This window comes from Limulus polyphemus, unplaced genomic scaffold (genome assembly GCF_000517525.1).
Source record: "Limulus polyphemus unplaced genomic scaffold, Limulus_polyphemus-2.1.2 Scaffold1841, whole genome shotgun sequence".
In the NCBI taxonomy this organism is placed as follows: domain Eukaryota; kingdom Metazoa; phylum Arthropoda; class Merostomata; order Xiphosura; family Limulidae; genus Limulus; species Limulus polyphemus.
The window spans coordinates 118,442-134,786 of record NW_013667451.1 but is presented as its reverse complement, the minus strand read 5'-3'; the positions used below and the strand labels follow the sequence as shown (position 1 = coordinate 134,786).

The 16,345-nt window shown below is 36.5% G+C and overlaps 1 protein-coding gene across 1 annotated transcript in view; it reads left to right on the top strand.

Moving 5' to 3' along the window:
- Positions 1-8,420: 8,420 nt before the first annotated feature.
- The window catches only part of LOC106465114, a 19,422-nt gene continuing 11,497 nt past the window's right edge, over positions 8,421-16,345 (top strand). The window contains exon 1 of the mRNA XM_013925311.2: positions 8,421-8,691. Coding sequence (XP_013780765.1) covers positions 8,617-8,691 — 75 coding nt within the window. The 5' untranslated portion in view covers positions 8,421-8,616. The remainder of the gene's footprint in view (positions 8,692-16,345) is intronic.

Sequence of the window (16,345 nt, the reverse complement as noted above, 5' to 3'; positions counted from 1 at the left end):
CCGGTGAAAGATGTGTTTGAACAATAGGACGAAGAAACGGTTATTAATGATGACTTCCTGTTCAATGGACAACCACAATCATGCTCATTTGAAAGTCGTCGGTTGCAACTGTTAATAGACACCGGTGAAAGATGTGTTTGAACAATAGGACGAAGAAACGGTTATTAATGATGACTTCCTGTTCAATGGACAACCACAATCATGCTCATTTGAAAGTCGACGAGATCCTTACTCTTACCCATCGTCTTGCAGATCCACCATGATTAGTATATTTTGTAAAAACATATATATATATATATAAAGCAGAGTTATCCGTCTGTCTAATTCACAAGTTGTCCAATAGTCAGCTTTGACACAATTTGGTAGATGGCCCACCCAATTCGATAAACACTGGTACGAATGAATTTTGCAACCATTCCAAGTTTACCTCTTTCATGTTGCGAATAAAGGTTCAATTGAATACATGAAGCCGCCAGAAAATGAAGTGACGTTTATTGCCATGCGTAGCACGGGTAACTTTATATCAGATGAACATATTATTTAATATGGTTCAAAACAGTGAAATGTGGTTTCCACCGCCCAATTACTTTTTTTTCGAGACCACGTTAGTAATGTTTTTTATGACTACTTAAATTACCTTTCAAAATAAAATACCCAGAAAATTTCATTTTATTCAGGGAAAATGTTAAATTAACTTTTAGCTTTTGTTAGCACATCAAATTTTATATTTTCTCTAAAAATAAATACTCATAAATATTTTTCCCAGAATGAACGTAGAGATTGTCAAATGGTCATGTATCAATTTGTAACATAGGTGTTCTGAATGAATTTGTAAATATATATATATATACGTTTTGTTCGCTAATTTATAATAAAAAATTCTGCTTGTGACGCTTCTAGTAAATATTTTACTGTCCTAGGTAATGTGAGAAAGATAACTGTGTTTGAACACGGTATTCCTGTGTTATACCGGTATGGGTAACTTACAATATACTAGTAATACATCCGTATATTGTACTAAGGAAAGGAAAACTGACGAAAGAATGGGGGGAGGGGAAGGTGTCAATAAAGCATATAATGAGAACAAATCTCACGTAATGAGAACACGTATACCCTATTCGGTTTTATTATTCATCAGAATCTTTATCAGCCTACCCTCAAATTGAAATTATTTTAGCCAAGATTAAATTAATATATCACACCTTGGTTCTGAACGTAGGGGCCCACGCCCCACAGGGAGAGGAATTTGAATATATTTGGGGGGGGGGGATAATTTGAAAATGCTACAATAAGAAAAAATTTACATTATATTATTATACCTCTTCAACACCAAGTTTGTTTTTATATTAAGGGGACATCAATTTTTTGAGGTGGGGCATGGAGCAAAAAAATGTTAAGAACCACTGAATCCATCGAAAGGGTTTGATCTCTTGGTTCCAAGACTGTAATTAGATTCCAAATCGGTCAAGAGATGACGGAACTATGAGCTAAATGTTTGTACTCAGAGCCATTCTAATAACGAACTGTTATAACCATATACAATATTCGTAACAACGTTTTTCTGAATCTTCTTTAGATATGCAACTAATTAGGGTATTACATATCATACCTTGTTACACACATTATTAGGTTTATTTACAACTGCAGAATTAGAAGCCTGCCCGCCAAGTTACAGAACATTTGGCTGGAATTGATTAATAATTAAATTATTCATTTGTATTAATCAAAGGGCAATTAGTAACATTCCCTGGCCAAACAAGAAAATCTTACACATCATATGCGAAGAGAAATTAGGCCTAAGGTTGCTTGTCCTATCATTCGTTATTCATATAAATGGACCCGGCATGGCCAGGTGGTTAAGGCACTCGACTCGCAATCTGAGGGTCGCGGGTTCGAATCCCCGTCCCATCAAACATGCTCGCCCTTTCAGCCGTGGGGGCGTTATAATGTGACGGTCAATCCCACTATTCGTTGGTAAAAGAGTAGCCCAAGAGTTGGCGGTGGGTGGTGATGACTAGCTGCCTTCCCGCTAGTCTTACACTGCTAAATTAGGGACGGCTAGCGCAGATAGCCCTCGTGTAGCTTTGCGCGAAATTCAAAAAACAAACAAACATATAAATGGCATGGCACGGCAAGATGGTTAGGGCACTCGACTCGCAATCTGAGGGTCGCGGGTTCGAATCCCCGTCCCATCAAACATGCTCGCCCTTTCAGCCGTGGGGGCGTTATAATGTGCGGTCAATCCCACTATTCGTTGGTAAAAGAGTAGCCCAAGAGTTGGCGGTGGGTGGTGATGACTAGCTGCCTACCCGCTAGTCTTACACTGCTAAATTAGGGACGGCTAGCGCAGATAGCCCTCGTGTAGCTTTGCGCAAAATTAAAAAAAACACAAAACAATCCATATAAATACTTTCTGTGTTATTTATTTTATGCACGAGCTAGTTAATAAACGTAACGTAAAGCATCACGTCGGATATACAAACATCAGCAGAAAATAGGAACTAATTAGCAATCCCAGTCCCTGATACTGTACGATTATCAACACCAATATATGCGTTGTGTGGTTAAACGATTGCTAGCTTTTTAGGTACTACCATTGATAAAAAAGACACAATCAATGAAAATATTTCCGGAGACACCCAGAATTATCTGTGAAAATACAGTCATGATCGCGTGGTTTTTTTATCATTCTAGTATATAATAACTATTTTCATGATACTTTATGTATATAATTATGATATTCCTTGTTTTCTTATCCATGATCTTATGATATCACTTGTTTTCTTATCCATGATCTTATGATATCCCTTGTTTTCTGATCCCAGATCTTATCATATCCCTTGTTTTCTTATCCATGATCTTATGATATCACTTGTTTTCTTATCCATGATCTTATGATATCCCTTGTTTTCTTATCCATGATCTTATGATATAACTTGTTTTCTTATCCATGATCTTATGATATCACTTGTTTTCTTATCACCGATGTTATCATATCCCTTATTTTCTGATCCCTGATCTTATGATATCCCTTGTTTTCTTATCCCTGATCCGTTTTCTTCTTCTAATTCTGAACTTTATTTCGTTGTAATTTAGTGACCTTGAGAGAGATCAGGTGTTGTTTTTTCAGGAACTTTAACAAATTTCAGCCATTGGATAGAACTAGGCCTGGCACTCACGTGTTTGGAGCGATACTCTGATTGACTGTTATTTATAACCACGTAACAGATGAGCAACTCTTGTAACACGACCAAACATCAAGTGAGCAAAAAATAAGCACGTGTTGTAAAAAAAAAGGCGATAAAAAAAGAGAGAATAACAAAAAAAAAACCCATATCAATCAGGTGCGGTGGTAACGATACGACCGTCATGTCACCAGCTGAAATTACTTAGTACAGAGTTATTACAATTCAACTCTTTCAAACAAGGGAAGCTGTGGTTGACATTCTCGAACACACCTCATGATTTGACTCTCACTTAACCTGTGTAGCTTAAAACCGACTTTAAAAAATGCTAACAAAACGTTCTTACGACGTCGGACCACGAGAAAGTTCAATTCTCCTTTCTTATATAACTGAGTCGCTGAGGGAAGCTGACAAGCAGCTTTAGCAAAATTAGATCCAAAATTGTTTGGAATTTTGAGAAAAGCGAAGGAGACGGGGCTGGACACTGCGGGCCAAAACTTTCAAATTAAGCACATCCGCTTTTCGGAAGAAAGAGTCAATAGCAAGTTGAAGAGATAAGAAATGGGGGGGGGGGGGTATCATATTTACATAATAACAGTAATCACTTCTAAAAGTGTCAGACAGAACACTGCACGTCAAGTGTACTTACCATTTAGTTAACTGAACTGACGACAAAATGTTAGCTCAAAGAGACTAAACTTCCCGTTACTTGCTCTAGTCTACTCGGAGAGACATGATCAGTGGAAAAAGATTGTGCCAATCCATAAAAAATCACAATGTTTTACCATTGCACCAACTAGAGCAGACTCTCACGTGCCATACAGCTGTTACTACCGCTACGATGAACCAGAAGAAAAATTTCTTGACAAAATACAACCAAAGGATCGTGAAAATATAAACGAGAAACTAGAAAAGCCAGGTTAAAAGCACTTGCAGTTAGATACAATTCATACATTACAAAATAAAGCAAAAATGTAAACTAGCATTTTTAAAAACAAAAACTACCTGTTTCGTATGTCTTGTTTTGTTTTTGACTTTCGCGCAAAGATTCTCGAGAGCTATCTGCGCTAGCCGTGGAGGGAAAGTCAACTCTTGGAATCGACTGACACGTGATAACGCCCCCTCCCCTCTGCTGAAAGGACAAGCATGTTCAGGGATGAGATTCGAACCCGCGACCCTCAGATTACGGTTCGAGTGCCCCAACTACCAGGCCATGCTGGGCCTGATTCGTATGAAAAAATTTTGACATATTTTCACGTTCGAACTTTTTTTTTCTTTCAAATAATAAATGAGACACATCCACGTGGTAGAGCTCCAAACATCGGAGATGGCGAGCCGGACTGGAATCCGTGTGATGCCATAAAATATTCCCTGCACTTTAAGCTGTGGGTGCGTTATAAGAGTGGCAATCAATCTCTTAGTGTTTAGTGAGGTGTAGAGTCCTTAGCAGTCTTTGCCATAAATACAAATAATAAGTAGCGTCTCATATCTGTGCCAAAAGACTAAACTTTGATAGCCACTATACACAAGCAGTAAAGTAAACGTATTATTCACATGAGGTAATTAAAAGCTGTGAAACATTTTAGTTATTCATTTATATCTATAAATGTTTGTATAGCATTAATATAAACCATACTTTGATATCATATTCATAATATATAAATATAGTACACTTTCAAAAAATGAGCACTGTCGACATATTAGATTTCTCCAGCAAAACAAAGGAAACAACAAATTAAATTTTTGGAAACTGACATGATCTCTCTCTCATTTAAATTATATATATATGTGTATTTTAAGAAATGAAAAAGGTCAACATTCGTGGGGGGAATGGCAACGTCTCCGCCACGCAATCCCAATTTAGACAACAGAAAAATCGAAAACTGTCTATATCACTGCTTGAGACCTACAAGAAAGTATCTTTCTACCAAATCCCGCGCAGATTGGTTGACATACACATGAATAGTTCATAAAAACCGAAACTGTGCAAAAGAAGACACTTCCAAAACTGTCTATATTTCTGTTTACGATCTACAAAAAAGTACGTTTGTACTACATCTCACGTAAATTGGTCGAAATATGGCTAAGTAATTGACCAAACCCCCTAAAATTATGGGGTTATTTAATATTTTGATCCTCCCTTAGAAAGACCAAAATTGGACAAATCAAACGTTTTGTTTGTATATATATATATATGGGACGTGTAATAATATCTTTGTACCAAATTCCATGTAAATTGGACAAAATACAGCGGAGTAATTGTCAAAAAAAAACCCTAAAATTATGCTTTTTGTGGCATCTTGAACTCTCACTAATCAATAAAAATGAACAAGTCCACTATTTTTGTTTGTCAATGTATCGGACCTGTTGAAAATATCTTTGTACCAAATCCCACGGAAATTGGTCAAAATATGGCCGAATAACTGAACAAAACCCAAAATTATGCTTTTTGTGAGCTCTGACTGGGCGCATGAAAATTTATACTTGTGCCAACTTTCATCTTGATTGCTGTAAATATCATCGCACAGGAGTCTAAAATATACAATTTTAGGGTTGTTTCACCTTAGAAAAAGGGGTCTGGGCGTTAGGATTGTCTCACCTTTGAAAAGGGGGTCTGGGCGAATTGGAAGAAGAAGAAACAACAGAAAAGCAGTGGAAGAAGAAACAATAGAAAAACAGTGGGAAACAATAGAAAAACATTATTCTTCAACCACTCTATATTTGGCATATCCATTTCTGACGACAAGTTTTGCTGAATCCAGAGCTCATCAGGGAGGCTGGGGCAAAACAAACACAGCCGTTTGTTACAAGAACAATTGTTTCGGCGAGACCGCCTTTTCCAAACTTGCCAAGCATGATTTTAATTAATTTACTTGTTATTATACATTAGCATTAGACCCCCTCGGCTATAAGGGCGAGCATGTTCGATGATGGAAGTTCAGCCCGCGACTCGCAATATGGCGAACACAGTATGGTTGGAACACCATTATTATACACTTTTCAAATTCTTGAGAATCCCTGAGGGACTAGATTATAAAATGTAGTGTTTGAAAATATAATAGACCTAATGCTAATGTCTAATGACAAGTAAGTTACTTATAATCATGTTTTGCCGGCTTCGAAAAGGCGTTCACACCATTACAATTAGTGTTATTATTCTTAGTGCCGTGTTTGTTTGTTTGTTTGTTTTTGGAATTTCGCGCAAAGCTACACGAGGGCTATCTGTGCTAGCCGTCCCTAATTTAGCAGTGTATGACTAGAGGGAAGGCAGCTAGTCATCACCACCCAACTCTTGGGCTACTCTTTTACCAACGAATAGTGGGATTGACCGTCACATTATAACGCCCCCACGGCTGAAAGGGCGAGCATGTTTGGTGGGATGCGGATTCGAACCCGCGACCCGCAGATTGTGAGTCGAGCGCCTTATCCACCTGGCCATGCCGGGCCCTTAGTGCTGTGTTTCTTTTTGTCTGATTTTCAGAGTTTGCATAACTATCTTAAAACGTATTAAAACAGTCATATATATCAACTTATATATTTTCATTCCATTACATGTTGTGTGTCTACGTTTTTACCTGCCAACGGTTGGAGAATTTTACCGCCAACTTTAAAGAGGTTCAAAATAACTACATATCAGTCCTACCACACACGCATATGTCTCCTGACATTACGCTGCTCGCCTAGTTAAAGAAGCCAAGTTGCAATTGATTATTTGAATACCACGAGTAAAAAGAATGTTTATCATCTCTGCTACGCCCCTGATGGCTCAGTGTAAGTCATTAATTAATCTTAACAAAAAATATTTATCGTCTCTGATACGCCCCTGGTGGCTCAGTGTAAGTCAATAATTAATCTTAACAAAAAAATGTTTATCGTCTCTGATACGCCCCTGGTGGCTCAGTGTAAGTCATTAATTAATTTTAACCTAAAAATGTTTATCATATCTGATACGCCCCTGGTGGCTCGTGTAAGTCATTAATTAATCTTAACAAAAATGTTTATCATATCTGATACGCCCCTGGTAGCTCAGTGTAAATCATTAATTAATCTTAACCAAAAATGTTTGTCATATCTGATACGCCCCTGGTGGCTCAGAGTAAGTCATTAATTAATATTAACCTAAAAATGTTTATCATATCTGATACGCCCCTGGTGGCTCATTGTAAGTCATTAATTAATATAAACAAAAATGTTTGTCATCTCTGATACGCCCCTGGTGGCTCAGTGTAAGTCATTAATTAATCTTAACAAAAATGTTTATCATATCTGATACGCCCCTGGTGGCTCAGTGTAAGTTATTAATTAATCTTAACCTAAAAATGTTTATAACCAGACAGCTTTTCTAATTATTAGATGTGTAACACCGTGTAATTTAACAGAAAATTTAGAGGCACAAAGGCTACTCGTTTTAATCGTTTATTTTTTAAAGAGAAAATCCTGTTATGTAACTGAATGTGGTCAAAGTGTTATTTATTTGTGTATCCTATATATACAATATAAGTTATAAAAACACAAAATTAGTTGAAATTGCTTTAAGGCGAAATCCTGAACATTTAACCTTATCTTCTACTCGTTTGAGAAATTTAACACAAACCATTTTGTTCTTATAAATGGCGCGTAACACTAACACACAGATTACTTGTTAATAAAATGTTTGCACTGTACAGGCATCATGCGATTAGATCCTGACAGACACCTTAACTTCTAATCACAAGTGTCAGTACTTTCCTGTTAAGTAAGAGAACTAGAAAGTTAAGAGTTGTGTTGTGAATTAGCACAACATAAATTGTGTTCCCACAAACTTGTGAGAACTATATTTCATTGTTGTAACAATATAAACACAATTACAACATACAACTATAGACTGTCAAATATGATTAATACATATTTTATGTTCAAGTGTCAAATATCCTTTATTCTAACGCTCAATTATTTCGTCATTGGTAAACTTGTTTCGGTTTTATAGACCCGGACTTTCTACATTAAACCTACTGTACCCTTCTTACGTACTTGCAACACAAAGAATACACGAAATTTTGAAATGTATTGAGTATTATAGCCATTTCAGGTAGTTTACGATGTCAAGTATGAAAGTAATACGTTGTATATATATATATATATGTGTGTGTGTGTGTTTATTTAACGAAAAACATTATAAGTCCCCTCCGCCCACGCGGTAAAAATAAATACTAACTTAGAAGCTAGTGGCAAAGATAAAGCCAACAGAGCATCAGTGGGCGCGCTGTTTCTGATCAGCTCAAGGATTGGGAGTGGTCTGAGTCTGCGCAGATGCTGCTGTAGGCATAGATACGTTAATGTTATAAAGTCTACCTTACTGAACGGATCTGAGCGTAATCAAGACGGGTTTTGTTTTTGTTTTTTTTTCAACTGCCGTTGAGAAATACAAGTTGAGAGCTTGTACGGTTTCAAAATGTCGTCGTCGGATAGCAGAGTTGATACGAACTACGTTAAAAGCGTGCCCGGACTAATACGGATAGTACAATTGGTAAGTCGTTACACAGTATATCATTTGATTAATGCTGAACAACTTCCACGTCAAAAATTGTGTTACTCAGAGCAAACGTCCTGTTAACACTCTGTTACCGGTTCAAAACTCCCTAACCGTGAAGCTTCGACAATATGCCACTTTTTAACAATATAAAACCAGACGGGATTGTCACAGGTAAATATTTTGTTTAGAACTGTTGGTGTATGTATGTATGTATGTGTGTGTCTATATGTTTTTACATACACACACACACACACTCTTACAGGTGGTTATTGAAACTGTTTAACTGCTGGTTAAGACACCCGTGAACGTAACCCAGGAATGAAGTTATATATATATATATTTAAATAAATAATAATAAAAATACATCATCAATCATCAAAGTCGTTGCTTCAACTACGCCAAGTGGCTTTCAAGTTCCAGTTAGGGTTCATTTGTTACATTACTTTAGTAAGGAAGCGCATTATGCTAATATATTATAGGTAGACAAACAACGATTTATAAATATAAGGAGGAATTTTATTGATCGTGGAACATACTACATGTTTCGACAGAGCATTAGTGTGTCTTCTTCAGAAACAACTAGTATATTCCACCATCAATAGCATTCTTCCAACCATTTTTATAAATCGTTGTTAGCCTACTCAATATTATTATATGTTATGTTAATAATTATATATCATTCTGTTACTTTTTTTTTTCTGGTTGGTTAACTTACAGGCCTAGAATGTTCGATAGTGTTTCTAGTCCTACTCTTATTACGTTGGTTCAGAATAGGCTCGGGAAATTCCATTACAACGACAGTTTTCACTGCCCATATAAGGTGTTTCCCCAATACTTAATTTAAAACACTGTATTTCTTGTTTTAACAATGTACCTGTTTTATCTCCTTAATATAGGGAACTGTTCACGTTTTACGTTATTTGAACCACTTGTGTTTTAATATCGCATTATGGATACGTCGAGAAACTCACGTGAAACGACCTCGCAAAATGCCAACCTTTCGTTTCATTCGTTCAGCCAAAAGTAGGAAGTCACGTGACCATAAGTTGATACGTGGGTTCTGTGCGTTGTGAAATTTCCGTTGGGATTAACTTGTTTTGACACTGTGTGTTAATTTTCTAAAATCGACTGTGGTGGTGGGTTGGATGACGTCAGAGAAAAAACACACCAAAATCTCGTTTATGATATTCACATAATTTGAACATAACCCATTAACACACACCCTCTAATTTACAACATTTAATTTAATAATACCCGTACATTTTGGTTATAGAGGGCGTCTCGTTATGTGTTCATAGTCTCACTTCCTCCTAACTTCTTTGGTAGAGGAACTATAAGCCATATTCCCGCCCTGTAAAGTGTATTCGATAGCAAATTAAAACCACTCGGAGATAAGACTTACAATCATATTTCAAAAAAATAAATCGCTATTTCGTTACTCAATAATGATAATTCATACCAACAAAAATAAACACATGATTCTTTACTCCATCTAATATAAAATAAATTCAGATGTAAATGTCTTCGTACTCGTGCTAGTTAAGGGGTCAAAACTCTGTCCTATTTGAAGTGACCTATTTTCGTCCAATCTGAGCTGTAAATCTTCATTACTAACCCCTAACAGTAACAGCGAAGTAATCATACAGTCACAAAAAAAAAAAAATCACGATTTAATTATTTTGCTTCAGTGAAGCCTGAAGACGCAATTCCAACACAAGTCCTAGTGTAAGTCTGTGGGGACGCACCCCCAAAGAGAAGCACGGAGAGTCGGTAGGGGGCGCAACTACGAATACGGAAGTATATCAACTTTATCCGAAAATACAAACTTAAAAACAAACAAGTTTTTAAAAATCATCATACAGATATTACTACTATTAAGTAATATAGTAACAACAATGTTTGGAGACGGATGGGGTGGGGGGGGGGGGACCATAAAAAAAAGTTTACGCATCTCTGCCGTATATACAAATGAAAAAAGAAAGAAATAAGTCGTGTGTAGAACCCAAAGGTACAGCTTAAGTGTTGAAAACAGGTGATTTTAATCTTCAAATATAAAAACCATCAACACAAAAAGTTTTTGGCGCAAGGATCTGCTCAACTTTGCCATATAAAAATAAAAAAGTCACTGACCATTGAAACCAATCGATTTCGTTAAAACTCTGTTGATATTGGGGGGGGGGGGCAGAGAAGTTAACATCCCACCTGTTTCATAAAAGAAACTCCTTACATATATCACCCCCCAAACTAATAATATGTTTAAGAATTTTCAAAAGCTTCACACATTTGAACTGTGGTATTGAAAAAACACACACTAAGAAACCACATTTCTTACCCTATCTTGCGAACTTGTACCAGGTTCTCCGGCTTTCCACGTTTCTTACCCTATCTCGCGAACTTGTACCAGGTTCCCCGGCTTCCCACATTTCTTACCCCTATCGCGCGAACTTGTACCAGGTTCCCCGGCTTCCCACATTTCTTACCCTATCGCGCGAACTTGTACCAGGTTCTCCGGCTTCCCACGTTTCTTACCCTATCTCGCGAACTTGTACCAGGTTTTCCGGCTTCCCACATTTCTTACCCCTATCTCGCGAACTTGTACCAGGTTTTCCGGCTTCACACATTTCTTACCCTATCTCGCGAATTTGTACCAGGTTTCTAGGTTCCGAAATCCACAGTGATAACCACGAATGTTTAAGTTCTGATGACAATCCTGAATATTCGGAACTGATGTAACACTTTAAGAGACGCATTCGGTTTGTTGAATACTTTTGCGCAAAACTACAAAAAAAGGCTAGCTGCGCATAGTTGTCGCTAATTTTGAACTGACAGACTAGGAGGAAGGCAGCTAGTAAATTTGTTTATACTTGTAAAGATTAGAATTGTTTCGTCAGTTGTGTACTCTCGCTGTTAACGACATTTTCGGCCGCAATCCCAATAATATCTCACAAGATTCGGAGAGTTTAGGAGATTTAGGTTAGTCCTAAATACACATATTACGCTACAAATGCAAAACAAGGAGGAAAAAGTCAAATGCACCTGATCCTCCCAGGTCTATAAGACCTAAACTCCGATAAAGATCACATACAGACAGACAGCTAGTCAACAGTACCCACAGCCAACTTTTAGTCTACTCTTATGTGACTGAATAGTGGGGTTTGACCGTTCACTCTTCTACCCCACCCACGGTTCCAAGGTGTGGACACGTTTTTGAGGCAACGGGATGCAAGCTATGAATCGCTAAGCCACACCCGGTCCTCATTTGGAAGTCATGAATCAATATACTGTCCTGTTATTAGTTGGTAACAGGTCGGCCAGAGAGAGAAAACTGCAACAATACTATGAGATGAACAGCGTCATTTTCTTTTTTAAACATGCATGATCTTTTATAACCATATAGTTTCAATTTATTAAACTTGATTCGGCGAAAACCTAATATAATAAAATACAAACAATAATCAAAACAACATATGGCGTCATCTGGTACAGTATTAACACAGATGCTTTTCAAACAAATAAAATCACGTGACTCTTTCGTATTTCAGAAGTACCTGTGCTGTACTCACCACGGGTATCGAAACGCAGATTTTTATCGTTATAAATCCGCAGACTCATCGCTGAGCCACTGAGGGACTATGTTCGTTAGAAAGATGTTTCAGGAATTAATTAGGCTAAAGCATAAACGGGACGTGAACCACGGCCTCTTCGACAATTTACGTGAATTTAAATAATCTCCCAAGTTGCACTGCCGTCTGTTTCACAGATAATTATAACTGTTCCGTTAGAGGGTTTACGTCAGTCAAAAGTCCGCCCTTAACTACCCACGTGGGTAATAAAGTTTCTTTCACTACCCATTCAAGCCGTCTCCAAGTTTCATTTTTTTAAAAAGTGTTTTCCTCGTCGTCAAATGTTAACTGTCACAGAGTTTTATTTATGTTCAGTAGGTTTCTTATGTACCAAAAACACTGGAATTGTGTAGATGTTGTTCATATTATAGAAAAACCTACCGTAAAGTTTCACAAATACAATATTAGCTTAGTGCACCTGGTGACTCGCAAGGCTGTAGGAATAACCACCCATAGTCTACCAAACTTACCGCCTCCACCTCGTCCTTGTAGTGCACGTGACAGATCTATATAGGGACATGATTTGAATATATTTCCCGTTTTGTTGATCCAGTGTTTCGATGCACCTATATTTCACGTTTTGTTGATCCAGTTTTTTGATGCATCTATATTTCACGTTTTGTTGATCCAGTGTTTTGAAGCATCTAATTCGAGTTTTGTTGATCCAGTGTTTGATGCATCTAATTCACGTTTTGTTGATCCAGTGTTTTGATGCATCTATATTTCACGTTTTGTTGATCCAGTGATTTGAAGCACCCACATTTCACGTTTTGTTGATCCAGTGTTTTGTATCGACGAAGATATCACTTATTACAAATATATAAATTGTGATATATGGATATAGCTTGCAGATAGACCGACCTGTAAACAAATTATAGATACGAGAAAGTGTGCGAATTAACTGTTTCAAAATATATAGCTTGGGGACGGCTTGAATGGGAACATAATGATACATAAGCTTGTCGAAACATTGTACGTTTTCTATATTTACGTTTTGTTGCTCCAGTGTTTCGATGCACCTTGGTCCAGTGTTTTGATGCATCTATATTTCACGTTTTGTTGATCCAGTGTTTTGAAGCACCTATATTTTACGTTTTGTTGCTCCAGTGTTTCGATGCACCTATATTTCACGTTTTGTTGGTCCAGTGTTTTGAAGCACACTGGATCAACAAAACGTGAAATATAGGTGCTTCAACACACTGGACCAACAAAACGTGAAATATAGGTGCTTCAAATTACTGGGTCAACAAAACGTGAATTAGATGCTTCGACAAGTACTGAATAGTTATACTAATGTACATTTTTACACAATCTAAACCACCGATTCTCAATCTGTGGTCTGTGGTCTTCCGTTAGATGATCCATCGAAAGGCAGGACTACGGAAAGGAAGCGGCAACACAGTCTATAAATCCCTTTGTAGTCTGCCGCGTCCAAAATTTAAAAAATCAGGTGGTCCGCGAACAAAAAAGTTTAGAAACAAACAGAATGATCCACACGTTATTCACAGTTTGGAAGGAAATACCCTCGTCCATACTTTGTGACCCGGTTCTAACTCTGTCATGAAGATGTCTCACATAAAAAAACAACGACAACAACAAAAGGAAACAAGTCTAGAAATTATTTCTGACACTGCCAAAAACAAAATATAGCGACAACAAAATAAAATGAAAAATAATAGTTTAATCATAAAACAATTAATGTTTCTGAAATTTACGTTATTTACACAGTGTATATATATGTTTAAAAAAAAGAGACATTATTTTGTTTAAAACAGGTTTCAAGAGGTCTTTAACTCTTCCTTTTTGATAGTTAACGAGTTTCATCCACCAGGGGTGCAATGGTTTGGGTTTTGTTGTTGTGAAGCCTTGTAAGCATGCAAACTTACCGCTGAGCCACCAGGGGGCTGAGTTACAATGTAGATAGCATTCCAAACTATTGGAATGAAAATCTAGGGCTAACAAATTACTTCTTAACTATTTCAATGTTGAATATAATTTTCTTACTGTACATTAACTATCACGAATGATTTTTTAGGGGGGGTAGTAAATTTCTTTGTATAAATACGTTATGAAGGTAATTTGTTTGTTTTAGAGTTTCTGCGCAGACCAACGTAAAAGCTATCTGCGCATAGCCGTTCCTAATTTTGAGCGAATAGACGTAACAGGAAGCAGCTAGCCAATAGCACTCACTGCCAACTCTTGTAATGACCGAATATTGGGATATGACCGTCACTCTTATGAAGCACCCACACTCCAAAGCGCGGAAAGCGTGTTCGCGGTAACGAGACCCGAACCGTGTATCCTCTAATTCACAGTTCTATCACGCCCGGTCCGTTAAGGTAGCAAGATAAAAACGTTTTACAAGAACTAACATTCAAACATGGCAACTACAAATAAATTCTTATATCAATCGATCATTTACAATTTGCAACATATATATGTCACTGGCCAATCAAATGCTTACATTACGCATCAAAAATTCTTACGTAATTTCGCTAGCATCACTTAAACCAATTCTCATGGTCGTTGGTTGAAATTTGAAAGTTAGCATTTTGACGGAAAATAACGCCATTAAATTAATTGAAACATCTGAATACAGAAAACTAACGACACGAAGTTTAGAATATAAAGCCATTTTCTTTCGTCAGAAGTAAATACCATCTGTTTAATTATTTGTTTTTCTTTTAAAGTTATATCGCGAAATTTTTACTACTTAAGTTTTAGTAATGATTGTTCTATTAACTTAGAAGCCACGTAGAAGCGTAACAAAATCTCAATATGGGAAACTTGTGAAACTCTATACCAAATCTCTTAAGCCTTTAAAATTATTCAACTTCCGGAAATAACCCATAGTGACAAACTTTAAAAAATACGTGTCTTCAGAAGACACATGAAACATAATAGGGAAATCAACGAATTTGCTTTCTCGTTCATTAAATCCCTAAATTAATTTTTCCAACACTAAGCCTAAACTTACAAGATACTTTTTATATTCGAGTTGATTCCTCTACCTCTAGTTAACCCTCACAATAGTAACTACATGTAATTAGTTCATATTCTCTGGTGTATCAAGAAATTATAGACTGGTAAACATTAAAAAATTACAAAATATATGCTATAGTGAAATATTAAAATGAACTTTATGATTAACACCATATAACTTGTACATTTCATCCGGCATAAAATCGATAGCTCCTTTTAACAAGTTAGGCTTAACTATAGTTAATTCGTATTTTTCATATACCTGCATACAGATATCTGAAGTTTGGATTGAGCAGATAGCAAGCACATCAGGGTTATAATGTGAAATACTACGGAGTCTCTTAGAACCATAAAGACAATGTTACTATCCTAAATTATATGGAGTAACGAATTATTCCATCATCAGGATATATTAAATGTATAGAAGTTTACCATCTGGAGACAATGAGTGTATAGAAGTCTATCATCAGGAGACATTAAGTGTATAGAAATCTATCATAAAGGTACATTCAGTCTATAGAAGTTTATCATCTTAAGACAATGAGTGTATAGAAGTCTATCATCAGGAGACATTAAGTGTATAGAAATCTATCATAAAGGTACATTCAGTTATAGAAGTTTACCATCTGGAGACAATGAGTGTATAGAAGTCTATCATCAGGAGACATTAAGTGTATAGAAGTCTATCATAACGGTACATTCAGTTTATAGAAGTTTACCATCTGGAGACAATGAGTGTATAGAAGTCTATCATCAGGAGACATTAAGTTTAAAAAAGTCTATCATTGGTAGACAGTAAGTGTATGAAAGCTTGATATTAATTATTTTTTTATCCCTTGATGACCTTAAACAAAGTTTTTACAATATGCACAGTAGCGTATGTAAATTAGTAGCTAAAGTTTATGGGAAAATAATCTTATCAGTAGGAAATGTTTCATTTATTCGTGTATTATTTCACTGACTCTTAAAAATGATTTGTGGAACTTCATTCTACAAAGTTATATATAACTCGAACTGGTGGTATTTAAGTGTTTTACATTCAC